This window comes from Dasypus novemcinctus, chromosome 3 (genome assembly GCF_030445035.2).
Source record: "Dasypus novemcinctus isolate mDasNov1 chromosome 3, mDasNov1.1.hap2, whole genome shotgun sequence".
In the NCBI taxonomy this organism is placed as follows: Eukaryota; Metazoa; Chordata; class Mammalia; order Cingulata; family Dasypodidae; genus Dasypus; species Dasypus novemcinctus.
In genome coordinates, this window is record NC_080675.1 from 142,065,081 (window position 1) to 142,093,072 (window position 27,992).

At 41.1% G+C, this 27,992-nt stretch overlaps 1 protein-coding gene across 2 annotated transcripts in view; it reads left to right on the forward strand.

The window, feature by feature from the left end:
- The window catches only part of IQCH (IQ motif containing H), a 310,616-nt gene that overhangs the window by 264,856 nt on the left and 17,768 nt on the right, over window positions 1–27,992 (forward strand). For both annotated transcript variants that reach the window (XM_058294384.2, XM_058294385.2), the window contains exons 18-19: window positions 8,111–8,281; window positions 21,183–21,305. In XM_058294384.2, coding sequence (XP_058150367.1) covers window positions 8,111–8,281; window positions 21,183–21,305 — 294 coding nt within the window. The remainder of the gene's footprint in view (window positions 1–8,110; window positions 8,282–21,182; window positions 21,306–27,992) is intronic.

The window sequence follows — 27,992 nt, forward strand, 5'->3', positions numbered from 1 at the left end:
CAGACCTTGGTACTGAGAGCTGGGGCCTCAACAAGTCACTATTGGGAACCATGTGATCCTCTCTTTACAAAAAAACAAGTAAGAAGAAAATATCTTGAGTTGGGTCTGCAAAACATCTATGGTTTCCGAAAGCTCTAAAATTCTGTGATTCTTCCATTAATGTTATTTGATCTATAAGGTTGGCAAGACCAAACACTTTGTATCAGCAATGTACTTTCATTGGAGATGGTCACAGAGTCTAGGTCTGGAGATATCTGCCCACATCTGTATGCTCTGCCACCCATCCATCCTGTCTGTCATGGGCAGAGACTGAAGAAGTAGGGAAGAGCAGGTGGCCTCCATCCACATAGAATACCTGAGGCAGAAAGGACTCAATATTGGGCCTCTCTCCCACTCCTCCACACACAAAAGCATGCTATTGTCTTTTCATCTCAAAGTTTGCAGCCCAAACAGGATCTAGAACCCAGAAACACAACAATTCTGGGCAAGCTCCCCTCTGCCTGACCCTGTTTCTGGTTCTTACAAGTTTGTTTAAAGGTTAAGGAGGGGATTCCCATATGCTTCTTTAAAAATAAAAATATTTCAAAAAATTTAAAAAAAAAGAAAATGTAATTTATAGTAAATGTTCAGTAAGTGGCAGATTATTTAATTCCCTATAATAAAAAGGACATATTGTGAATACACACACACACACATTTATTTTTGCACGACTTGAGAGTAAAGTTGCATACATGATGAACTTATGGAACTTCATTATCAAAGGGTTCAGAAAAAACATGCATATATATATATATACATGGATATATATATATTCATATACATACATAGGCATATATGCATATATATATGAGAGAGAGGAAGTGCTTAAATGATAGAGCAAATGGGGCAAAATATTAAAAGTAGGTGAAAATGGGTAAAGGTTATATGGGTGTTCTATGTACTAGCCTTCTTATTATAACTTTTCTTTAAGTTTGAAATTATTTCCAAATAATATGAAAAGGTTAAAAAAAAAGGTTGATGAGGGTGCAGTTTCATTATGTTCTGCCCATTTTGCCCCAGGTGTTCCCCAGCAGCTGCTGTGAGCCTTGCTGTCAGTGCAGTACCAGTCAGGGCCATGGAAAGCTGTGGTCCCTCCAACATTTCTCCTACCCACTCCCACTGGCCCTCCCCCTTTGCAGCAGTTGCAATGGACTTTTTGTAACCAATCCAATAGAAATATCATGTAAGTTCCAAATGCAATGTAATTTTTAATTTTTTGGCAGCTTTATTTAAAAAAGGAAAAAGAAATAGGTGGAACTAATTTTAATAATGTTTTGATTAACCTAACATAACCAAAATGTTGTTAGTTCAATGTGAAATCAACACAAAAAATATTAATGTGATATTTTACACTCCTTTTTGCATCTCGTCTTTGAAATCTGGTGTATTTTACATTTACAGCACATCTCCATTTGGACCAGCTACATTTCAAGTGCACAATAACTAATGTGCCTAGTGGCTACCATATTAGATAGTGCAAATCTAGAATATACATGCTAGCCTGTATATAATTGCACTTAAGGTAATTCTGCTAAGACTAGCATTAACATTTTGTTATATTCTAACCCAGTCTTTTCTATGTATAACATTATTTTTGCAAAGCTGAAGTCATATTGCTTATCTAATTTTATAGCCTCTTTTTGCTATTTTATGCATCTTCCTTAATCATCAAATGAATTAACAGTCATCGTCTTTAATGATAATATTATAGACATCTCATCACTTGGATGTGTCATAGTTTTCTTACTCAATGCCCAAATGTTGGACAATTGCAGTTTTTCAATATTACAGGTAATGGTAAGATGAAATTTTTTGTGTTGCTTATGCTTCTTTCTTAGGGCCTTGATCTAAATCTCTCTAGTAATCTAGCCATTTTTAACAAATTGATTTTTTTTTCTTCTTTGTTTTTTTATGTTACATTCAAAAAATATGAGGTCCCCATATACCTCCCAACCCCTCACCCCACTCCTCCCACATCAACAACCTCTTTCATCATCGTGGCACATTCATTGCATTTGGTGAATACATTTTGGAGCACTGCTGCACCACATGGATAGTGGTTTACATCATAGTTTATACTCTCCCCCAATCCTCCCAGTGGGCCCTGGCAGGACATACAATGTCCAGCATCTGTCCCTGCAGTACCACCCAGGACAACTCCAAGTCCTAAAAATGCCCCCACATCATATCTCTTCTTCCCTCTCCCTACCCTCAGCAGCTACTGTGGCCACTTTCTCCACATCAATGCTACAATTTCTTCCGTTACTAATCACAATAGTTCCAGAAGAGAATATCAGTAAGTCCACTCTAATCCATACTCTATTCCTCCAGCCTGTGGACCCTGGGATGGTTATGTCCACTCCCCCTCTATATCAAGAGGGGCTTAGATTCCACATCATTAATCAGTCAAACAGCTATCAACAAGTGATTTATGATTGGGAGCTGAGACTTCTTAGGTTCTTGTCCAACCCCTCTGATACCTGGGTCTGTAACCTAGGGCAAACCACTTGACTTCTCACACCAGAGTTTGTTCTATTTATAAAGTAATCATTGTAGTAGATGATTTTTAAGGGTCTCTCCAGCTCCAACCTTCAGTAATGATTTTCCCTCACATTTTTTTAAAGATTTATTTTATTTATTCCCCTCCATTCTCCCTTTTGTCTGCTCTCTGTGTCCATTCTCTGTGTGTTCTTCTGTGTCTGCTTGTATTCTCATTAGGCAGCTCCGGAACTGATACTGGGAACTTCCAGAGTGAGAGAGAGGTGACTACTCTCTTGCCACCTCAGCTCCCCTGTTCTTATCGTCTCTCCTCTGTGTCTCTTGTTGCATCATCTTGCTGTGCCAGCTCTCCACATCGGCCAGCACTCCTGCACAGGGCGGCTTTCCTGTGCGGAGCGACATTCCCATGCAGAGCGGCACTCCTGCGTGGGGCCATATTTCCGAGTGGGCCAGCATTCCACGGGGGCCAGCTTGCCCTCACCAGGAGGCCCTGTGCATCAAACCCTGGACCTCCTGTATGGTAAACGGGAGCCCAATTGGTTGAGCCACATCCGTTTCCCCCTCACTTTTACATCTAATCAGTTAACCTGTCAAGCAAGGCATTACGAGTCCTGCAAATCATGTCAAAGTCACCTCCTAAACATTTTTAAATCCACCCACTTCTCTCCACCCCCATTTGTCCTGCCTTTGGAACAGCCACCATCATTGCCCATCTAAATGATGATGGGAGTCTGCAATGCTTAGGTTAGGTTAACACAAAAGGCCAAAACCAAGAATAAGATTAAATAAGATAATATGTGTGGAAGTATGAGCACAGAGGAGGTGCTCAGTGAATATTTGCTGGATCTGAATCTGAAACCAGCTTCAAGAGATCCACCTAGAACCTGGTCCTGAAAAGTTGCAGAGGCATTCGCTATAAAGTATTAGAGATGCACACCACTGATGTGCCCTGCTGCATGCCAAGTCCTGCCCCAGACTTTGGGTGCTGTGGAAAGACAAAGACTCTGCAGCCTCCCTTAAAGGGCTGACAGTTGGGGAGGAGAGAGTGGTAGGAGCCCCTTTACACAAAACAAGCATGCCTCAGGCAGCATCTTCAATGGAAAAACCAGATGGAGAGCAGAACAATTATCTGAGCAATACCAGCAAGCCTGCTGTTGAGAAAAAAGGCTTAAGGAAATTTGTTTTCCTATTCCCTTTGTGAACCAAAGGGTTAGAACAGCCTTGAGAAACAAAAGTACCCCTGTTCTAAAAAGATCAGAGTTCTGGTCATGTAATCTATGATCTTAGGCAAACCATGAATCTTCTATTTGCGACTCAATATCCCCTTCGGTAAAATGGGGATATGACTCCAACCTAACCAACTATTTGAGTTGTTGTGAGCCTGAACACAATGACGTATGGGGAAAACGGTGATTAAATGGAACAATCTGGAGAGTAGGTGTGGCTCAGTGGTGAGCACTTGCTTCCCATGTACAAGGTCCCAGGCTCAATTCTGGTACCTCTTGTTTAAAATAATAAAATTAAATTTGGAAATGTTGTATTGTATAAAAAATGGAACAATCTCATATCTACATAGACAATTGAAAATGTGCCTCCTTAGATTCTAATTCTCTTAAAGGAAATGTTTAATAATCACAATTAACATTTGTATTGAATTTTACACTGTATAAGGCTCTTTTACGTGCATTTATTTTATTATGTTTTCAAACCCCTAAGTAGTAGGTATTATCATCCGTTCCTCTCACACTTAAGGAAACTGAGATTGACACAAGCGTTTTAAAAAGTCACCCGAGGTTACATTGCTTGTAAGGACCAGATACAGGCACTCTAACTCCTTGGTTCTCACTCTTTTCCCTACACGGTGCAGCCTTACTATTAAAATTCTTATCACCAAAATATTACTATCATTAACATAAATAATAATATTTGTCACATACATTTCCCTTTTATCAAGGGTACTGTCGCCTCTAAATAGAAGCTCTGGAGGAAAAAAGTGCCTGAATTTGAATCAAATGTGGAAGAACAATACGTTCACTTTCTTGTTTTAAGGGAAAGTAGCTGTTCCCATCTGATTTGCATTTTATTCCATGCAGCAGGAAATATTTAAGTTGACAAATAGGATATTTACTACTGCAACAGATACTTGGCAGTTAGTTTTTAACAATTGTTGCAAATGTGATTTATTTGCTATTATACAAGGGCATTACTGTGAGAATATGACTCCTGAAATTAGCTTCAGTTTAGCAAGGGGCCTTGACAGCTTGACCCCTTAATATCCTTATAATGATGCCATTTACATTCAATGCTTACTCAAGTCACTCACTGCTAGATTTGTTTGAGAGGAGTCCACACTAGGGCAGATGTATTATGTATTTTAACATACCGAGTTGGTGTGTGGGGCACATGTAGGCCTTCTAAGAGGGAAAAATATTTAATCAAGTCTTCATGAAAATGTGTTAGTTTCCAACTTCCTACAGTGAAAATGCATTACTGCTAATTACAGCATACTCCAGAAATACAATACTTCATGTTTTCTCTGCAAGACATTGCCATGGCATGGATTATATTAAACAAGAACGTGTTTTGGTCTTCCACATATTTAATTTCTTATCTTTGGGAAATTGGTACAGGTTGAGCATTGGCGGGGCCAGGATCAGTTATTTCTCTTCCACCAAGGAATGGGAAAAAGGTGCACTTCATGGCCAGGCAGAACTGGATTCAAGTTGCACCACCCTCACTTCCTGGCTATAGGGACTTGGGCACCTCTCTGAGCCTCTGTTTCTTCATCTGTGATGTGGAAATGATATTTTCTGGGTTATAAATATCTGAGATGTTGATGGTAAAGCACCTGGTACATTGTAGGTACTAAATAAATGAGAGATATCGTGTTTGGTTGCATTAAAGCTCATATGTCACCTTCTCCATGAAGTAGCCCTGACTTCCCTAGCAAACCCAGTCTGTCCTTCGTTTCTGCTTTACGAGTACTCTGTTACATTTCTTTATTATATTAGATTTTACATTGTGTTGTAATTAATTGAATAGGCATGCATCTGTTGTCTCCTTTTCAATGGCAAGAACCATGCCTATTTACCTAGTCAGAGGTAATAGTACCTAGCATATCCAATGCCTAATCTAGGATATGCCTTAAGCATTGAACTGGCAAGCATTCTGAGGAGTGCTTCGGGGTTCAGTGCGGGGGGGGGGGTTGAATTGATAAGGACAATGAAGAATGTCTGCCACAGGAGGGGCGAGAGATAGCATGTGACCCACTTTTGCTCATAATAGGACATAATAGATGCTCAGTGAATATTGGTCAAAAGAATTAGTGGACATTACTCAATTGTCTGCTAGCTTATATCTTACAGTTTACAACTATCTATTTTTCAAAGCACTTCCATTTTTATTGCAGCGTTGTTTCCTTCTGGTCCGACAGTTGTGGATGCTATGACAAAATGATGAAGTGACTTTCCTGTACTCTCATAGTAAAATGGTGGTAGAGCTAAGACTTACAGGCCACTGCAAGTTTCCTTAAAGTATCTTATTGACATTCCCAGAGAGGCAGTCACTGCTATTTCCAAACTCAGGCCAAACTGCGCTTTCCTCGTATTTATTCATGCTATCAGACTCAGCTCCCCCTCTTTCTGTTCCACTTTAGTTCCCCACCTTCTGAAGCATCTGTCCAGGCTCATTCTCAGTAGAAAACATTGCACTGGCCACTTTAGAAATGCCAAACCACAGGCAGAAAAATCAAAGTCAATGCCAGCCTTTTAGGACTGGACCTCTCTGTTAGATTATCTTGACCAGGTATTTTCTTTCTGCAGTTTCCCACAAGAACCTAGAATCTTTTGAATTATAATCAGTTTATCATAATGGTTACAGTTAAAAATGACAACTGAGGGAGTGCTGAGTTCCTAGCCAGGGGAGCTCTATCACATTCCCTAATGGAACAGCAACAATGTCCCAAGTGCAACGACAAAGACCAAAAAAAAAGGATGGTCCAATAATGAGCCCTTGATACTAATGCCCATGCTTGTGAACCTGTGCGCCTGAAATAAGAACAAGGCCTAGAGCTGCAGGGTGCCTAACAGTTAACTTCTGAGAAACTCCATGTTGCTCAAATGTGGTCAGTCTTGAAGCCAAACTCAGCACGTAAATGCATTGCCTTCCCCCCAGTATGGGACATGACTCCCGGGAATGAGCCTCCCTGGCACCGAGGGATTACTACCAAGTACCAGCTGATGATGTAACTAGAAAATGACCTTGAATAAAAGGGTCAACTCAGACCAGCAGAATATCTCAGCCTACATATAATATCAGGAGTTAAAAATGCTTTTTGGCCTGAATAAAAGGAGGAAATGGAAAGGACAAATGAGTTTATATAGCTATGAGTCTCCAAAAAAGAGCTAGGAGGTTATCAGAGGGGTCGCCCTTATGCACACCTCAGCAGAGTCCTGGAGACAGATAAAGTAGATAAAACCCCAGGTATTGGTTCTTCTGAGGGCTACAGAGACCCACAGGTTCTATGGTCATGGCAGATGGAGTTCAGTGCCATGTCAGTTGGCCCTTCTTTGGAGTTTGTGTTTCTGTGTGATAGAGCTGGACTCATATGTGATCTTTGTTCACAAGCCTCTTCTGTTACTTTTACCGGACCTGTGGTTGGTACTGGGGTTTAGTGTATACCCAGGGGACCTGAATCTCTGGACTGTCCATGTGATAGCCAGGCCCTGAGCCTCAACAGACTAGCAACTCCTACACTCTGGTTTATTGGACTTACCCCAATCAGCTAACATGGAGGTGAAGAAAGTCAACCACCACACCAGAGAGTCAAGAGTGCCTACAACTAAAAGCAGGAGAATTGCATCCATTATCCATGTGGAATCTAAGCCCCCTCTTGATATAGATGTGAAGTGGGCACAACCATTCCAGGGTCCACAGGATGGAGGAATGGAGTATGGATTAGAGTGGACTTACTGATATTCTATTCGTGAACTATTGTGATTAGTAATCAAAGAAAATGTAGCATTGATTTGGAGAAAGCGGCCATGGTAGCTGCTGAGGGTAGGGAGTGGGAAGTAGAAACGTGATGTAGGGGCATTTTCAGGACTTGGAGTTGTCCTGGGTGGTACTGCGCGGACAGTTACTGGACATTGTATGTCCTCCCATGGCCCACTGGGTGGCCTGGGGGAGAGTGTAAACTATAATGTGGACCATTGACCATGTGATGCAGCAGTGCTCAGAGATGTATTCCCCAAGTGCAGTGAATGTCCCATGATGATGGAGGAGGTTGTTGTTATGGGAGGAGTGGGGTGAGGGGGGTGGGGAGTATATGGGGACCTCATATTTTTTAATGTAACATTAAAAAAATAAAGACAAAAAAAAAAAAGAATCAGTTTAGAGGCTTTATCCCTCAATTTAATGGTATAGAAACAGAAGCAAAAATCTCAACTCCTTTAAGTCACATGCTCACTGGTTTAGTTTGCTCTGATAGCTTTGGTCAGGTTAGGGGTAATTTGGGGCTTTCTCTCCAATTTGCTCATGTTACTCTCACTTCTGTGGCTCCTATTTTAATCAGGTGTGGGCAACAGATCTCGACCTGTCCTATAGTGACCAGCTGGCCCTGACTCAGCTCGCCTTATATCTGACAAACGGCCATCTGGATTGCGGTATGAGCACCTTTGAAGTGCCCTCCTTTGTTCCAAAGAAAGAGAAGGAAGTGAGCCGTGTGGAAGCCCTGTCAGTGCCGGTAAGCAACAGATGCTTCCTGATTGTCCGCTGTGTTCTGCAACACTTGACTGCTACTTACTGAGCTCTTGCTCTGTGCTGGGCTCTTTGAGTATAGAAAGAAGAAATTCCCTCAGGCAAATCACTTAACCTTTCTGAAATGGGTTCCAGGAAGGTTTTATGACTGTATTGGTCAGAAAAAGGGAAGAAGGCCCTCGAAAGAAGCAGCACTATGTGGACTGTGAAGAAGGAGCATGGGCTTTGCAGGGGGTAGACCTGTTTGAATGTCCCCTTCAGCTCTCTTCTCAAATCACTTTCCTGGCCAAGTACATCTGTACCCACTGCTTCAATATGCAGCTATTTCTGACAAAACCAGTCTTTCTCTAGGACAGACCTCTTTTCTGAACTTCCAACTCCTAGAGCCAATATTCCACAGAACTTCTCTGTTTTGAGCCCCCAGAGTCAAATGACCCAAACTGCATTCATCCCTCTCTTCCCACCCTGCTATTCTTCCTCTTGGAGAATCAGGCCAGAGGCTGAGAAGACACTCGCCACATCCAAATTCAATCAGCAACCCTGTCATTCTATCCCTGCAAGTGCCTCAAATCTAGCTTCTTCTCTCTACATACTAATACTGCCTTAGTTTTGGCTTCATCATCTCTCATGCCGAGTGTTATAATAGCTCCTTACTAAGATTCCCTGCCTCTGGTCTATCCTCTCACTCCAAACACATGCTGCAGTCAAGGTACTCAAGACAAAAGGCAAATCTGAGCTCGGAGCTCCCCTGCTTACAGCTTTTCAATGACTCCTGTCATCTGCAGGAAAATCCCAACTTCCCTGCTTGGTTAATGAAGCCCCTCGTGCTCTGCCTCTTTCCACTGCTCCATCTCCCACCTCACCACTAGCCCCATCCTTGGGGTGGCTGCCGCAGCATGGCTAACAGTCCTGGGGCTTTTTGAAGTTTACCACCATCAAAAGCCCTGGTCTGGGTAACAGAGTACATTCCTATGTGAGGTAAATGGCTGCTCGGCTGAGCAAGCTAGATTAGTCATGGGGAAGGACAGCAAAGCTTAAGAGGACAAGGTGATCCTCATTGTGGGTGAGTTATGAGAGCATATTGGGGCTCTCTGGCTACAGATGCTCTTTTAGAACATGAAACTACTTGAAATGCAAATATATCAGATAGTTAAGAGAGGAATTCCTATGTTTAAAAGCACTCCTACCAAGGTGACCCAGAGATACCTTTTTAGGGCAGCATCTCCTGCCTTTCTGTTGAACCTCTTCAGATCCAGGAGACGCCTCTGGGTTTAAAGAAGCCTTGTTCGACTCTGCTTAGGGTCCCCAGGATCACCTTCCTTGGCAGAAGCTCAGCGTGCACTCAGAAGGGTATACCCTACCTGTCCTATGGGGCTTAGGCCGCCACCTCCTCCTCCTTCTCAGTCCACTTGTTCTGTGAAATACCAGCAAGGGCCTTGCCTACAGTCATCCCCTTTGTCTCTTTGCTTATTAAGAAGAAAAGCAGAGTTGGATTGGGCAGGAGAAACAGATCCCTGTTAATTAGGTCCCAGGACCTTGCTGAGACTATCACAGGTCTGTGGCCGCTACCCTTACCATAGAGACCTATGGGACCCCAAGTTCAGTACCCTAGGAAGGGACAGCAGTAAACCTTGAGCTCTTCTATCTTGGTGAACCTAACTCCATGCCATGTCTAAAAGGAAGCTGCAAGCTGAGTTAGTATTCAATACAAGACTTCCAAAAACAATTTGCTGCATATAAGTATGTTGCTTCAGAAGGTTGTAAGCAGAAATTGTACTTTGAATTAAAAGCACCCTACTATTTTCCCCAATCTTGTATATAACTTTCATTTCTAGCTACAGGCAACATATGGGAATTCTCCTGTGATCAAGAGTCTTAAACACTTTTAGGAAATGCCTGCACGTAAGAGGGAAGCAGTATGATCTTCAATAATTCAAATGTCTCTACAATCACTGAAGAGAGCCTGTGCATGTTTTCGGATGTAGGGACAAATTGAAAGGGCTTTGGGTTTTAGAAAGTGAAATGGATGTTCTCGCCCTGGTGCCACTGTGTGTGTATGTGTGTGCACGTGTGCACATATGATAGAAGTGAGTGGGTAATTTTTTAAAAGAAGCATGGACATATACACACACTACTACTTACAACTAAATTGAAGTTTTCTAGACAAGTTTGAACAGAGCACATACAGATCTAATGCCTATAAAATGCCTCCAGCTTGAGCCTATTCCTTTAATAATATACTATGCAAGGGAAAAGCAAAACTTCCCTGGACTCTAGAAAGAGCTGTTGTGCTACATCAGAAACAGGTGGCAAAGAACTATTATTTAGACCTGGGTGGACCAGATGAATAAGCTTCTGATCGAATGTCCTCCATAAACAATTGCTTGAAGGTATAAATGAGATCTGATAAGTCTGAGACATGCATGTTCTATATAAGAAAAGGGATCACTTAACAACTTTTTAACTTTTAGTTAAAGGTCTGCCTGTATTGGCATGAATTATTATCCTTCTCTATCAGTTTTCATTCCTCCTTTCTCTTTCCAAACTCTCAATGCCACAGTCAGTGAATGACCAAAAGGGACCATCTTTGCAAACATCTTAAAACAACCCAAGTCATTTATAAGCATTTTAACAGCACATGATCTGTAATGAATGATTAAGTAAAACCTTTTGTGTTAAATTATGATGTTAATAATGATTCTGCCTCCTGTAATTTATTATGAATTCAAATGCTTCGGGTTTGATTTTGATAGAATGCAACAACAGAGTTTATGTGATGACTTTATTTTTAGAACTCCTTCTTTGAAGGCACACATTTCCCTGCTACTGCTGCTACTGTAATTATGTACAAAACCAATCACTCATTAGAGTTAGGATACATTATCTTCTAGACAGATGAGGCTAAATAAGCAACACATTAATAATTCAGGGAGCAGTTCATTATGCATGTGGATGCCTGCTTCGTAACTGAAATAAGAACCTCATCAGCCTCTGCCAACCCTTAAACAATAGTTCTGTGTTATTGCAGCCACATTCAAGTTTACGCTTGTTAAACTGCTACTTGGATTATTTTATCAAACATTCATTTATTTCTGGTCCCTTACTGCCGAGAACAGATTTTGGAAGCTCCTTTTTTAAGTTAATGATTTGAGCAATGGGTGTTATTAATTCTCAGAATATTATAAACATGATTAATTTTCAGGCAGAGATTTATTACATAAGTATTTCAACTATGTCAACTGAAATGCATCACTGTCAAAACAAGTATCATGGCGAAAATAGAATATGCTCTACATTTCAAGTGCTGATGCTCAGAACTAAATCAATTTAAATTGTGGCTGAAGCAAAATTATATTCTCCAGTGAAAAGGAAGTATTTCGAGCTTCCTTCATTTGGCTTGAAGCATTCTTGTTAGATTTTGATTTAGAAAGGTAGTTTGATAAGACTAGGCTTCTACCAATAATCTTTTGTCTTCTATTTTTTTCATGTTTTACTAGAAAAAGCTAACCTCTAAAATTCCCACACATTCCAAAGGTAGCCAGTGAAAATTTGCAGGGAAGAGCACTGGTCCGGGAGTCAGGATCATGAATTCTGATCCTCTCAGTTTCCTCATTTGTAAAACAAGGGAGGGCTAAATGATCCCCAGATGTCTCTTGAGGAATTTGACTTTGGGGAACCTGTAGAATGGGAGCCAGGCGGCCTCACTTGTGGTGTTATGCTGCAGGGTAGAGCATCTGCTGTGAGAAGACACAGGTAGGTCCATTGCTCTGTACCACATCCTTCCGTTTAAAGGTCTTTCTCTTCCAGAATCTTTTTTTCTTTTCTCCCCTCATCCCCCCAAGTTGTCTGCTCGCTGTGTTCATTTGCTGTATGTTCTGTGACAGTTTCTATCCTTATTAGCGGCACCCGGAATCTGTGTTTCTTTTTTGTTGCGTCATCTTGTTGTGTCAGCTCTCCGTGTGTGCGGCACCATTCTTGGGCAGGCTGCACTTTCTTTCATGCTCTCCTTACAGGGTGCACTCCTTGCACGTGGGGCTGCCCTACGCGGGGGACACCCTGTGTGGCACGGCACTCCTTGTGCGCATCAGCACTGTGCACAGGCCAGCTCCACATGGGTCAAGGAGGTCTAGGGTTTGAACTGCGGACCTCCCATGTGGTAGACGGACGCCCTATCCATTGGGCCAAGTCCGCTTTCCTCTTTCAGAGTCTTTTAGAAAGAGGTAATGTTGCTGTACAGATTGCATCCTTAGCTATTAAAAATAGCTACCTCAGAAGAATCAACTAGAAGTAAATTCAGCAGGTATTTACGGAACATCTATTTTGCGTCAAGGACTCTACTAAACACAGAGGATGTAAGCAAAGTAACAAAGTCCTTGCTGTCAAAGATCTCATTTATTGGAGGACACAGTGAGGTCAGCAAATAACTATAGTACATATGATACTAACATAGAAATGTATCACACCTTTATTCTATGGCAGGCACTTGACTAAGTGTTATACACAATAAATCTTTATGATAATGCAATATATTATGTAGATGCTGTTATAATGCCCATTTTCAGATAAGGAAATTCAGGCTAAAAGATGTTAAGCAACTTGCTAAAGGTCACTCAGGTGTTGAAGCCAGGATGTGACCCCAGATCTGTCAGGTTCTAAATCCAGTGTGCCAATGTGTTTAACCATTGTGCTATCCAATGTGCTTTACATTGGCTGCAAGTCAATGATCTGGCACCAGAGTGGAGCTGAAGTTCATTCCTGGAGAGGATTCACTTGCCCGAGTGATAGGGTTGTTTCCTGGCATATCGCCCTTATCCACTGGCTTGTAACCAGCTGTGAGCTAGGCCAACACTCGGTGAGCACTGAATGGGTCACTGAATGATGATGGCATAGTCAGGGATTTTAAAAAGGAAATGTATGGATGGAAATGGCGCAGATTTCCTGGATAGCACAGATTTCCAAATAAACAATGAGAAATATGGAAAAGGTCATATCACTTATGTTCTGAATCTTACTTTTTCCCTGGAGAGTTTTTCATACCAGTTCATTAAGAACACTCTCAAATGAATTCAGCAAAGTTGTGGGTATAAGAGCAATACACAATAATCGGTTGTGTTTTTATAAACCAGCAATGAACAATCTAAAAGGAAATGAAGAAAACAATTCTGTTGAAAATAGTGTCTTACAGAGTGCAATATCTAAGAACAAATTTAATCAAGGAACTAAAAGATTTTTACACTGAAAATGACAAAAATTGCTGTAAGAAATTAAAGAAGACCTAAAGAAATGGAAAGACATTCCATGCCCAAGGATTGAAAGACTTAATATTGTTAAGATATCAATACTACCCAAAACCATCTACAGATTCAATGCAATCCCAATCCAAATTCCAACAGCTGAGGAGTGGATGTGTCACAAGCAGTTGGGCACCCACCTCCCACATGGGAGGTCACAGGTTCAGTTCTCAGTGCCTCCTAAAGAAGAGCAGACAATGAGCAGAAACAATGAGAAGAGACAATGAGCAGACATAGCAAGCAGACACAATGAGCAGACAACAAGCAGATAGACGAGGGAACTATCTCAGGGATATCCTTTAATGTTCTCTAAAAAACAAATTCCAACAGCCATTTTTGCAGAAATGTAAAAGTCAATTCATAAATTCATATGGAATTGCAAGGTGCCTCAAATAGCAAAACAATCTTGAAAAGAACAAAGTTAGGGATCTCACATTTCCCAATTTCAAAATTTACTACAAAGTTATTGTACTCAAAACTGTGTGGTACTGGTATAAGCAATTTGAAAGTCCAGAGATAAACTCTAACATCTATAGCCAAATGATTTTTAACAAGAGTGCCAAGTGCACTCAGTGGGGAAAGAACAGCCTCTTCAGCAATGGTGCTGGGACAACTGTATATCCACATGCAAAAGAATGACACTGAACCCTATTTTATATTATATACAGAAGTGAACTCAAGATAGATGAACAAACTGAATATAAGAGCTAAAACCATAAAACTCTTAGATGAAAACATAGGAGGAAATCTTCAGGTTGTATTTGGCAATGGATTCTTAGACATGACACTAAATTAAAAATAGATAGGAAGAGGCATGGCTCAACTGATAGAGTGTCTGCCTACCATATGGAGGGTCTAGGGTTTGATACCCAGGACCTCCTGACCCATGTGGTGAGCTGGTCCATGCGCACTGCTGCTACTCAGAAGGATTGCCATGCCATGCAGGGGTGCCCCCACATAGGGGTGCCCCATGCGCAAGGAGTGTGCCCCACAAGGAGAGCCACCCCACGTGAAAAAAGTGCAGCCTGCTCAGGAGTGGTGCCACACACATGGAGATCTGACGCAGCAAGATGACACAACAAAAAAGAGATGCAATTTCCCAGTGCCGTCTGATAATCGAAGCGGACGCAGAAGAATACACAGCGAGTGGACACTGAGAGCAGACAATGGGGAGGGGAAGAGAAATAAATGAAATAAATCTTTTAAAAAAATAGGTAAAATGGTGTTCCTCAAAACTAAGAATTTATGTGCATCAAAGAGCATTAATCAAGAAAGTGAAAAGATAACCCACAGAATGGAAGAAAATATTTCAAAATTATATATCTGATGCCAGATATATATTTAATATCCAGAATATATAGAATGCCTACAACTCAATAACAAAATGACAACCCAATTAAAAAATGGACCAAGGACTTGAATAGACATTTATCCAAAAAAGATATTGAAATGGCCAACAAGCACATGAAAAGATGTTCAACATCATTAGTCATTAAGGAAATACAAATCAAATCACAATGAAATGCCATTTCACACCCTCTAAGATGGCTGCTATTAAATAAACAGGAAATAAGTCTTGGTGAGAATGTGGAGAAATTGCAACCCTCATGTTTGCTGATGGAAATAAAACATGGTACAGGCCCTGTGGAAAACATTTTGGCGGTTCTTCAAACAAGTAAACATGGAATTACCATGTGACCAAGCAATTTCATTCCTTTGTATGTGCCCCAAATAATTGGCAGCAGGTACTCAAACAGATTCTTGTAAACTGATGTTCTTAGCACCATTACTTACAAAAGCTAAAAGGTAGAAACAACCCAAGTGTCCATGAACAAACAGATGGATAAACAAAATATGGTACATAAATACAATGGAACATTATTATTCAGCCATAAAAGAGATGAAGTTCTAGTACAAAATAGACAAAACCTGAAAACAGTATGCTAAGTGAAATAAGCCAGACACATAAGGACAAATAATGCATGACTCCACTTACATAAAATATCTAGAATAAGCAAATTCATTGAGACAAAGAGGCTGCTGGGGGTAGGGAGTGGGAGGAAGAGATGTGATGTGGGGGCATTTTCGGGGGTTGGAGTTGTCCTGGGTGGTGCTGCAAGGACAGTTACCGGACATTGTATGTCCTCGCATGGTCCACTGGGTGGACTGTGGGAGAGTGTGGGCTATGGTGTGGACAACTGACCATGACGTGCAGCAGTGCTCAGAGATGTATTCACCAAGTGCAATGAATGTCTCATGATGATGGAGGAGGTTATTGTTATGGGGGAAGGAGTGGGGTGGGAGGTATATGGGGACCTCATATTTTTTTTAATGTAACATTAAAAAAATAAATAAAGACAAAAAAATGAAAAAAAAAAGTCACTTAGAAATTACCAGAGGGAGGGGGAATGATGAGTGTATTAGTCAGCCAAAGTCTGGTACTGATGCAAAGTACCAGAAATCTGTTGGCTTTTATAACGGGTATTTATTTGGGGTGAAATCTTGCAGTTAAAAGATCCTAGAGAGTCTAACTCAAGGTTGCTTTCTCACCAAAGTCAGTTGCCACGAGTTGAAGCAAGATGGTTGCCAATCTCTATGCGGGTTCAGCTTCCCTCTCTCAGCTACAGGTTGGCATAGGGCATGTTTCTTCTTGGGCTTTCTCAGCACAGCAGACTATCAGGCAAATCGATCATCTCTCTTGCCAGGGCCACAGGATCAAAATTCTCTCCTCTGCCATATCTATCAAGCTCTCTCTCGCCCTGTATATCTTCTTCTGTGTCTTCTTGAGTGAGTGCCCATTTATATCCACCCATCAAGGGGGCGGGGACTTAACCTGAATTACACCCTATTGATGTAGTCAAATCAAAGCCTAATCTTAATGATTTGATCAAAGACATCTCAGCTGAATCTAATACAATCAAAGGGTGTTATGCCCAGAGGGACAGATCAGTTTACAAACATAATCCTTACCTTTTTGGGGATTCATAAATAATCTCAAACTGCCACAGTGAATGGGTACAGAGTTTCTGTTAGGGGTGATGAAAACGTTTGTGTGTTTTTTTAAAGCTTTATTTATTTATCTCCGCCCCCTCCCCCCCATCCCGGTTGTCTGTTCTCTGTGTCTTTTTGCTGCGTCGCCTTCTTTGTCCGCTTCTGTTGTCAGCAGCATGGGAATCTGTGTTTCTTTTTGTTGCATCATCTTGTTGTGTCAGCTCTCCGTGTGTGCGGCGCCATTCCTGGGCAGACTGCACTTTCTTTCGCGCTGGGCCGCTCTCCTTACAGGGTGCACTCCTTGCATGTGGGGCTCCCCTACGCAGGGGACACCCTGCGTGGCAGGGCACTCCTTGCACGCATCAGCACAGCGCATGGGCCAGCTCTACATGGGTCAAGGAGGCCCGGGGTTTGAACCGCAGACCTCCCATGTGGTAGACAGACGCCCTAACCACTGGGCCAAGTCCGCCTTCGAAAACGTTTGTTAATGGAAGGCAGTTATAGTGGCACAACATTGTAAATGTAATTAATGCCACTGAGTTGTACACTTAAAGATAGTTAAAATGGCAACTTTATGTTTTATATACAGATCCAATTTTTAAAAAGGATATGGAAACAATTGTAGGGGAGTGGGAGAACACTCATTTCTTTTTAAAGCTACATAATATTCCATTGCATGGTTGTGCCATAGTTTACTTACCCTTTCCTCTATTAGTAGATTTGGGATTGTTTCCAGTTTTTCATATTACAAATAATGCTGTGGTTTGTATATACATCATTTTGTACATGTCTGAGGCATATTTTAGACTATATTCCCAAAAGTAGAATTGCTGGATCAAAGAACATATGTATTTTTAATTCTGATAGGTATTTCTAAATTCTGATTTTTTTTTTTATCCTTGGCAAACTGAAATGGATTGTACAGCATCAGAGAAAATAGATTACACAAACCAAAATTTAATGATATCTCTATTTGTACAATGCTTTGTGATTAAATATGCACGAGTTTATTTGGTCTCCACAATAACCCCAAGAAATAGAGGTGACAGGGATTATTACATCCATTTTACAGAATAGAAAACAGAGATCAAGCAAAGTTAAATGAACTGCCCAAGGTCATATAGTTTATAGTTAATAGGTAGCAAAGCCCAGGTTTTCTAATTCAATTCCCTTTTTTTTTTTTTAAAGATGTATTGTTTTTATTTCATTTATTTATTCTCCTTCCTTCCTTGTTGTTTGCACTCGCTGTCTGCCATCAGCTCTCCATGGCAGCACGGGCCACCTTGCCTTCACCAGGAGGCCCCGGGAATCGAACCAGGACCTCCCATATGGTAGCTGGGAGCCCAATCACCTGAGCCACATACACCCTCTCAATTCCCCTTTTAAAGTAAAGATTTACTGCTTGGTTGGTTGCCATTTTCTTATTTGAAATAATTGATCTTATTTGCAAAATTATTTAGTTTAATATGTGATAATAATAGCTAACATTATTGAGTGCTTATTATGGGCCAGATACAGTTTCAAGGTCTTTGTGTACTCATTTAATCATCACAGCAATACCCGTAGGACTGTGAGGAAGGAAAACTGCAATCTTTCTTCATAGAGAGAAAGAAACCTCAGAACAGCCTTTCTATTTGCTGCCCAGGAATCATGTTCTATTGGAAAGTGAGCTATTCTGCCATGCTTTTGAGCTGAGGTACATAGCATTGAACTGGATCCTGCAACCAGATGCCCACCTGCCTCTCTCACTGATTTGGACCTCATCTTGGTTTTGCTAGTTGTATTATCCAGGGTTCTCTAGGGAAACAGAATCAACAAGAGATATCTGACAACAGTATGCCATTTTATAAGAGTCTCTCACACAACCGTGGGGATGCACAAGTCCAGGTTCCGCAGGCAGGCTTCAACCAGGGTCTCTGATGAAAGTCCAGTAAAGGTTCTTGATGAGTTCTGGGGGACGTTGGCTGTCCAAAGACGAGCTGAGAAATTCTCGCTCAATGCTGGAATCATTTCCCCTTTTAAGGCATTTAACTGATTGGATAAAGCATCACTTATTGCTAATGGCAATCTCCTTGATTGATGTAATTGTAATCAGCTATCTATGATTTACCACTGCAGTAAAGTCAATGGTGACTAAAGTCTGTAAATGCCCTTGTATTACAGTTAGCCCAGTGCTTGCTTGACCAAACAACTGGGCACAATTACCTGGTCAAGTTGAAACAATAGCCTAACCATCACACTAGTTTATATAGTATGGCAGCATAAGACAAGTTAAGAACACAAAAATAACCTTGGAATTATCTTGTGAATTCATGGTAATTGCCACACAATTATATGCTTGGTAACCACAATGGAATTCCAAATATTTACAGTTCACTTCCATATACAAAAGCTCAGGCTTCTGGGCCTTCATTGTGAAGACATGAGCATGGCACAGCCCGGCATGGCAGGGCAAGCAGACCTGGTAGCCATACCCCTCCAGGCTGACTATAGAGCTGAGCCAGAATGTCTTTTAGATGGTTCTTGTGACAGAACAATGCTTTCCTCCAAAAGGTGTCCTCGAGAGTGCAAAGCCTGGAGTGATTGACCTGAGCTGTCATTCTCTAGGGAGGCTTATGACTGTCCTCTGTGATTTGTATCACGCACCTCTGCCCCAAAGCAGAAGTCTCTTAAATTGTCCTTTGAAGAGTTTCTAAGTCTTCTCTAAGATGTGGCTGAGTACCGACTTCCCATGTATGAGGTCCCAGGTTCAATTTCCAGTACCTCCCAAAAAAATAATAATATCAAGTCTTCTCTAAGTCAGAAGAAGTGCTATCCACATTTCTATTTCATTTATTCATTCTTTCTTTCATTCGAGAAACACTAAGCACCTGTCCTAGGCTGACATCCTGCATAGCACTGGGGATTCAAAACCCAAACCGTGCCTACCCTCAGTCATGTAAGGGAGACAACCAGAGAAACAACTTGCTATAGGTCAGTGTGATAACAAAGTACAGTTGTGAGGAATATCATGGTCAAATAGATTTTATTTAGCGGGGAAAAAAAATCCTTATGGCTACAAATGGGGCAATGCTAATGGAGCAATGGTGCACAACTCAAGATGCATTAGCCTTTGGGGGCCTAACGTTTTTGTAGATGTGGACTCTGGTTAAATGTATGAAGAGCAACCTAAATTAATGGCAATGGTGTGACCATCCGTTACAGTTCTTGATGCAAATGTTGAAAGCAAAGGATATAATATATGGAGGAAATAATGTCACAAAAAGTCAGCATGAAACCTGTTTCTGTGTGTGTGTGTGTGTGTGAGACAGAGACAGAGACAGAGACAGAGATGCAGGAGGAGAAAGGGCGTTCATTGTTTGCTGAGCATTCAGTCAGCCCAATGCCTCTGTGTTATCTTACAGAAAGAGATTGAGCCCACTGTCAGACTACTGATAAATTTTGAGTCATTGTGATCCTTTGCAGCCAGTTTTGGACACCTCCTTTTCCTTCTCCTATTCCAAGTCACTGCTTAAGTCCAGGCATCTGGTTGCCCAGTACTTGAGAGTGCCCAAGGATCAAGATGGGCCAATCACCTTCATTTTCTATGCCCTAAGTTGGCCATGGCCCAATATGCAGTTCTCCAAATTTTCAGTTATCTAAGGACAAACACAGCTGATTGTCAAAGGCAAATACCATATCTCACAAGGGGCACTCTGTACTTCCTTGCCTCTGTTGCCAGGATCCAAAACTTTACCTTGTGCATATTATATTTTAAACATTTATAGGAAATACACAATCAAAATTTTTTAGCCTTACCATAACGAGTATCCTTGGGAGAGTTCCCATTGATAGGCAAGCAATAGACACAAAGAGTAGCATCCAAAGAAAACAACTGAAATAAAAATTCTAACATTCATCCCCTCAAAGAGATGGAACATAACTCCCCACTCCTTGAGAGTGGGCTACACTTAGTGACTTGCTTCCAGAGTCTGGTCTGGAAAGGGAGCAAGGGGTAACTTACAAAGGAGAAGCCTGGCAGATACTGCCTTAGCCAAGTCATTAAGACTAACATCATGAGTGAGCAGTCACACTGACAGTAGGGAGCCTCGATGAGATGTGCTAAAATTGGTGCCTCACCTCTCTGGCCTTCCTCACCCAAGCCCATAATTGCAGTCTAACCATGAGAAAACCATCAAACAAACCCAAACATTCTACAAAATCCCTAGCCGTTACTTCTCAAAACTGTCAGTGTCATCAAAAACAAGGGAAGTCTGAGGAAACTGTCACAGCCTAGAGGAGCCTAAGGAAACATGATGACTAAATGTGGTAGGTATCCTTGGTGGGGACACTGGAATAGAAAAAGGACATAAGGGAAAAACTAATGAAATCTGAAAAAAAATAGGTACTTTTGTCAATAGTGGTGTTCCCAAACTGGTTCCTTAGTTGTGACAAATGTACCCTGGCAATGTACGATGTTAACAAATGGGAAACAGTGTGTGGTATATGGGAATTTTCTGTCTTATCTTTGCAACTTTTCTGTAAATCTACAACTATTCTAAAATTAAAAATTTATTTAAATATATATATTTTTAAATTCTAACATTCAGCTGCGGTCATTTCCAGCCATGGGCAACCACTCGCTATGCAGTGATGACCACCCAGCTGAGGCACAGCAATCTCTCGCTGATTTTCCACTATGTTTTACTCCAGATGTGCAAGGCCCATGGCATCGGCTATGACATTCAGGTATGTAGGGCTACACTTGGCCTGGATGGACCAAATGCAGGGCTGTGGGTGATCTAATCAGCTAACAATTTGGTGCCCCTTCGAATAGATATTCTTTAACTATTATTAGTTCAACATGTATTTAGAGAAAGGCTGAGTGCAGCCTGGGGAAGGGTGAAAAGGTGGCACCACCAATGGTGGCACTTAGTCCTGGGAAGTTCAGCTCTGTCCCCAGACTTGTAGTCCCCCCACCTTCAATGGAGAAACAAGAGCCCTCAGCTCACCAGACTTGGGAGGCATTTCAGGGACCATCTCTAAATCCTGAAGCAGACCCTGAGCTTCCCAACCTCACTCAAAGTTACTTATCAACAAATTATCCTCCTAAGTACATATAGTAGTTTCTTTCTGGGAGGAGTTCTGCTAAAAAAAAAACTTGTTTTCTCCATTTCGGATCAATTTCTCATGATGGTGATGGTCCCTACCCAGCTGTCCCATCCCTTAATCCAGGTTTGTAGCTGGATGGGGCCAAATGGGAGGTAATGTCTTCTATCCAAACCAGAATTCCATTTTGTGATTAGAGACTCAAGATACTCTGGAGTGATAGTTTTATGTTCTTCCACTTTGATACAGATTTTCAAATCTCTGATTCTCAGGGCTCGTCTAAGGCCCTGAGTGGCCCTGTGCACTCTTACATGTGGAAGACCCATCCCACATCACATCAAACATATTAAAATGTATTCACCTCCCACATGAAATATATTTTACATATAACAATATAAGAATTGAGCAGTAACTAGTTAATTGAATGTTTAGATTTGTAGATAATCAAATTGATAATTTTTTTTCATACTTGAGAGGCAATAAAATTTTCAGGGGTCAAATATTTTTATAGGTCCTTAAAAGCATACAGACCTTAGACAGGGGCTAGCAGTGAATGCCTGGCTGACATGTTCAATAGCTTCTGAGCTGCCAGTGCACTGTTAGAGGGTACCTAAGGCACTTGGTTAGATTGATTTGTGCTGTTTGCAAATACATATAATAGAACCCATATTCCCTTGCAAATTATGTTAAAATTGATAAAATACAGAAAGAATGAAAAGGCAGGTTGAAATGATTTACTTGAAATTAATTGTGCATCTGCGGCACACAATCCTTTTGGCATTAGTTTTTAGCCCCAAGCTGATTAAACCAATCACTTCTATGTACAGGAAGATGGCTGAATCTAACTCTAGCTTTATCCCAAATCTACTTTTAATTTATTTAAAAATATCAAAGCAGGGAAACGGACTTGGCCCAGTGGTTAGGGCATCCGTCTACCACATGGAAGGTCCGCGGTTCAAACCCCGGGCCTCCTTGACCCGTGTGGAGCTGGCCCACGCACAGTGCTGATGCGCACAAGAGTGTCGTGCCACGCAGGGGTGTCCCCGCGTGGGGGAGCCCCACGCGCAAGGAGTGCACCCAGTAAGGAGAGCCGCCCAGCGTGAAAGAAAGTAAAGCCTGCCCAGGAATGGCGCCGCACACATGGAGAGCTGACACAAGATGATGCAACAAAAAGAAACACAGATTCCCAGTGCCGCTGACAACAACAGAAGCAGACGAAGAAGAATACGCAGTGAATAGATACAGAGAACAGACAACTGGGGTGGGGGGGGTGGGGGGGGTGGGGAGGGGAGAGAAATAAATAAATAAATCTTAAAAAAAAAAAAAATCAAAGCAAAACAAGCCCCATGAGTAGGCATATTTGGCAGGGAAGTTCTTCTGCCCCAAAGAAAGCATGTTTCATCACTTTCTATTCCCTGGCATTATTATTAGAGATTTATTTCTTTGTCTAAAACTTTGTACTTGAAGTTCTAGTAGCTTTGGGGAAAGCAAAGCACCTAAGTTTCTAAGTTGCTTAAACATTTGCACATCTTAGTTGATCACCTCCATTTCTAAGAAGAGATGTTAGTGGGGAAAACATCCAGTTAAGGCCTTGGGATCTGAAATGGTTGGATGGTAAAGAGGAAGGGGTTCTACTGCAGGTCATGGAGCTCACTGAGGAGGGCTACAAAAAGGGGAGGGTAGAGAGGCACCAAAGACATAGCCAACATAGACTCTGCCTCCAGTTTACCTGTGGTAGACAACTGAAAAATGATGAAAGACAAAATGGGAGAGAAAGAGAAATATAGATTGGGGGTAATGAAGTGATGGAAAGATAGGAAGAAAAAAGGATTATAGAAGAGGATAAAATTTATAGAGTAAAAGAATCCATGAAAAAAAAGGAGGAGGAGATAAATAGAAAGAAAAAGATCAAATAATAAACTGAAGTTAAAAAGAGAGAAAAAGAGAAGAAAACAGAGTCATGAAAATCTGGGGTGGTAAGAAGAGGTGATGTGAGTATTCAGAAAATTTGGAAATTCTCCAGCAATATCCTTGCTCTAATTTTTCTGAGTTGGGTTCTCATCATTCCATCCCTACCCCTGGACAGGATTATCCACCTGCTTTCTTACTTGCCTTTTTTGGTGATGAATCAAGTGAACAAGTGATGAATCAACATCTACCCTGGCCAGTCACTACTGAGCTAAGCACGTTTACTTCATTATCATTAATCTTCATACCTGTCCTGTAAGAAGGTATTATCTCTACCACTGACAGGTGAGGAACTTGGGCTTAAAAAGTTTAAGAACTTTCCCTAGGTCCCACAGTCAGGCATTTTTGTGAAGTGAGATTTGAATCCATAATTGTCCATGAAGTCGAATTAAGTATAGTTGTTTGGAGCTGTATGTACCACAGAAAAACATGTTCTTAAATCTAGTCCATTCCTGTGGGTGTGAACTCATTGTAAGTAGGACCTTCTGATGAGGTTACTTCAGTTAAGGTGTGGCCCACCTCAATCAGGATGGATCTTAATCCTATTACTAGAGTCCTTTATAAGCAGAATAAAATTCAGACACAGCGAGAGAAAGCCCCAGAGGGAGAAGCCAGAAGCTGAAATCAGTGGAACCTGAAAGAGAAGGGAGAGGCCAGGGGAGGCCGCCAAGTGCATCGCCATGAGACAGAGGCACCCAAGTCCAAGGATCACGGGCAGCCAGCCCCAGACCACCAGCCCTTGGGAGGAAACCATTGTCTGTGTGACCCCTTGATTTGGAGCTAATAAATTTCCATTGTTTAAGCAAACCTATTGCATGGTATTTGCCTGAGCAGCCGTGGAAACTAAAACATCAAGCAAGATTATTTCTCTCATACACGGTGTCCCTTGCGTCCCCTTTCCCCCCAAGGACTGTTTCCCATTAACCAGATGTATTTTTAAAATATTATTACCAACCAAACCCAAGAATTCTAGAACTCAATTCAATTGAAATAGTATTTCCAGGTATCACTTATATATATGTGCCTAGCACAAACTTCTCTTCATAGCCTCTATTATATCTCACCTTACAAAAGAAAAAAAGATGACATGTTAAACAATTAACTTCCTTAAAATTTTATTGCCCCTTTGGGTCATGCTGAGTCTAAAAATGAAATCACTTACCTTACCCTAATTCCAGTGTAACCTCTGCTACCTGCTCCCAGTTTGGTCAAATTTAATGTGGGCTCTCTTTTGAGAAATGTAACAATACATCGGTGTCAATGCTACCAAAACAAGAGTCTTCAAAAGTCCTTACTCTTGACATTATGTTTTTTTCTTCCCATTATTATCACAAAATATCAGATGATGTTTCTTGTTCAGAGTCTCAGGAGAAAAAAGGGAAATGCGATCACCCTATGAGTTTATTTTTCCTTGCTGAATATTTGAAGGATGCATTACGGAGTTAGGAAGCAACTTGGTGGGTCTCATGCCTGGATTTTCTGTAATGCAACAGAATACCCCCACTGATTTCCTAATGAAATGAGGCTGTAATGAAAGCCATATGGAGAAAAGCGTCATGTTTACTGCCTGTGACAGTGTGGGGCAGGGCTAGTCTCATACACATACATAGGCAGTGCGCCATGGTCCTAAATACCTCCACAACTGCCAACAATCATTTCCTCGGGTTAGGGTATTACCATGGTGGCAATTGTTAGGGCTGTTCACAATATTCCGATTTTCCTCCTACCATGCACATAAACAAAATTACACTTCCTCAACTCTGCCCTGAAATTAGGCATGGCCATCTAACTTGTTTTGATATATGTCCATTATACGGAGAAGTCGCTAAGAGCCACTGCATGGCTCACCATAGCCCTGTTCCTGCCTTGGCGATCATGGAAGCACATTGAGACAGAGCCTCCTTCAGTCTGGGTCTGTGATGGTTAGGCTATTGTGTCAATTAGGCCAAGTAATTGTGCCCAGTTGTTTGGTTAAGAAAGCACTGGGCTAACTGTGATACAAGGGCATTTATGGACTTTAGTCACCATTGACTTTACTGCAGTAGTAAATCATAGATAGCTGATAACAATACATCAATCAGGGAGATTGCCATCAGCAATGAGAGATGCTTTATCCAATCAGTTGAATGCCTTAAAAGGGGAAGTGATTCCAAAATTGAGTGAGAATTTCCCAACTCGTCTTTGGACAGCCAACGTCTCCCAGAACTCGTCAAGAACCTTCACTGGACTTTCATCAGAGCCCGTGGTTGAAGCCTGCCTGTGGAACCTAGACTTGTGCATCCTCATGGCTGCACGAGAGACTCTCATAAAATCTCAAACTGTTGACAGATATCTCTTATTGATTCTGTTTCCCTAGAGAACCCTGAATAATACAGGGTCTCTGAGTGGACCAACCATTTTGGAAATGGACCTTTGATAAGATCTATGCTTTTGTTGTTATAAGCATCTTAGAATTGCTGTTGTTTTAAATTACTGCAGCATAACTTGGTATCAGGAGATACTTAGTATCAGAAGAAATTGCTGTCAAAACAGAAACCTAAAATTTAGGTCTTGGTTTGATGTTCAGGCAGTGAGTTCAAGGAAACTTAATGGAAATTAGAGAGCCAGCAACGTCATAGTGGTGAAATATTTGTTAAAACTGTCACTTGTGATAACTTAGAAGGCAAATACTAAATGTCATATGCCTATAGCTCTAGGAGAAGCAGTTGGTAAATATAATGTCAATAGTATATGTTGGTCATTGTTCACTGCATTTGGCAAGGTACTATAAGAAAATTAAAAGTTTCTAAATGAATTAGCCAGTTTGTGAGTAGAAATGAAAGAACATAGAGATCCCCGAAATTTTGTACTTTGCAGAGTTGGAAAAGCAGAACTGATTTTAAACTTCAAAGGAAGGATTAAAAAATTGAAAAAACTTTTGCACAAGAAAGGTCAATTAAATCTTAGACTTGTAGTTAAGGGTCAAATTAAAGATATGGTTACAATCTACTGTTAGAACTTCTGAATAGATTATGATATCTCAGGATAAAGAGCCAACAAAGTTTGTGGCATCCAGTAAATCTTTTCATTTGGACAGAATATCTCAAAGAAAAGAGACAAAAATATAGCTCTCCCACTGAAGCCTGATGGCACAAGATTCCTAAAATTAATTCAAGAGAAAGAGAGAGGCATAGAAGGCCAAAAGCAAAGAAATACAGAAAATCTCAAAAGTGTATCTAGAAAAGAAATGTGGATGTAGCTGTTGACTGAGAGCATGTAGATTAGAAACGAATTTTTTGTGGGTGTACAAATGGCAAGAGAAATATCAGACTGGATTATATAAGGGACTGTCACTGTTAAGATTTAAGGCAACCCTTGGGCCCTCAACCATCTATAATAAGGAGATAGCCTGAGAAATTTTTTTAGGAAGTACTGGGGATTGAACCCAGAGCCTCATACATGGGAAGCAAGCACTCAGTCACTAAGCTACATCCACCCCCCCAGTGAAAGAGTTGGTTTTTTCGTTTGTTTGTTTGTTTTTAGGAGGTATTACGTAGGGATGGAACCCAAGACCTTGTACATGGGAAGCAGGCTTTCAATCACTTGAGCTACATCCATCCTCCTGAGAAAGTTTTGAAGCTCCTAAAAACAGTATAAACTCCAATTCCCACTTCTGATGTGGCCAAGGAGGATTATGGGAAAGAAAGACATTCCCACAAAGAATGGTGGCCCAGTGAACCCTATTATGGGAGTGGAATCAAACCTAATCAAAGTATATTTCTCACCCAAAGAATAGGGACCATCAAAATGTTTGCTCAGTGGTATTTCAGAATTGCTATAGACCACTGTCTTCTAATTATCTCTCATTCCTTCCTTTTCCAAATAGGAGTATTTATTGCAGTTATCCTGTCCCAGCTATACCAGTATTTGGGCAGCGGAGAGCAGAGCAGATGATTTTTTTGTTCTTTTATTTCATGGGTTTTCAGATCAAAACAGCCAGACCTGATCCAGACATAGATACCATGGCTCATCCAATTATTAATATGATAGTATTTTATATCTTATAAATTACTTTCATATTTTATGTGATTCTTATTACAACTTTGAACTTAGATTTTTTTAAGATTTATTTATTTGTTTGTTTGTTTTCCCCCTTTCCCCTCCTCCCGCCCTGCTGTTTTTGCTGTCTGTATTGTCTTCTCATTTTCTCTCTTCTAGGATTCACTGGGATTCAATCCTGGAGACCTCTGATGGGGAGAGAGGTTCCCTATCAATTGTGCCACCTCAGTTCCTGGTTTCTGCTGCACTTTACCTTGACTCTCCCTTTGTCTCTCTTTTGATTCATCATCATCTTGCTGTGTGACTCACTTGCAGGGGCAC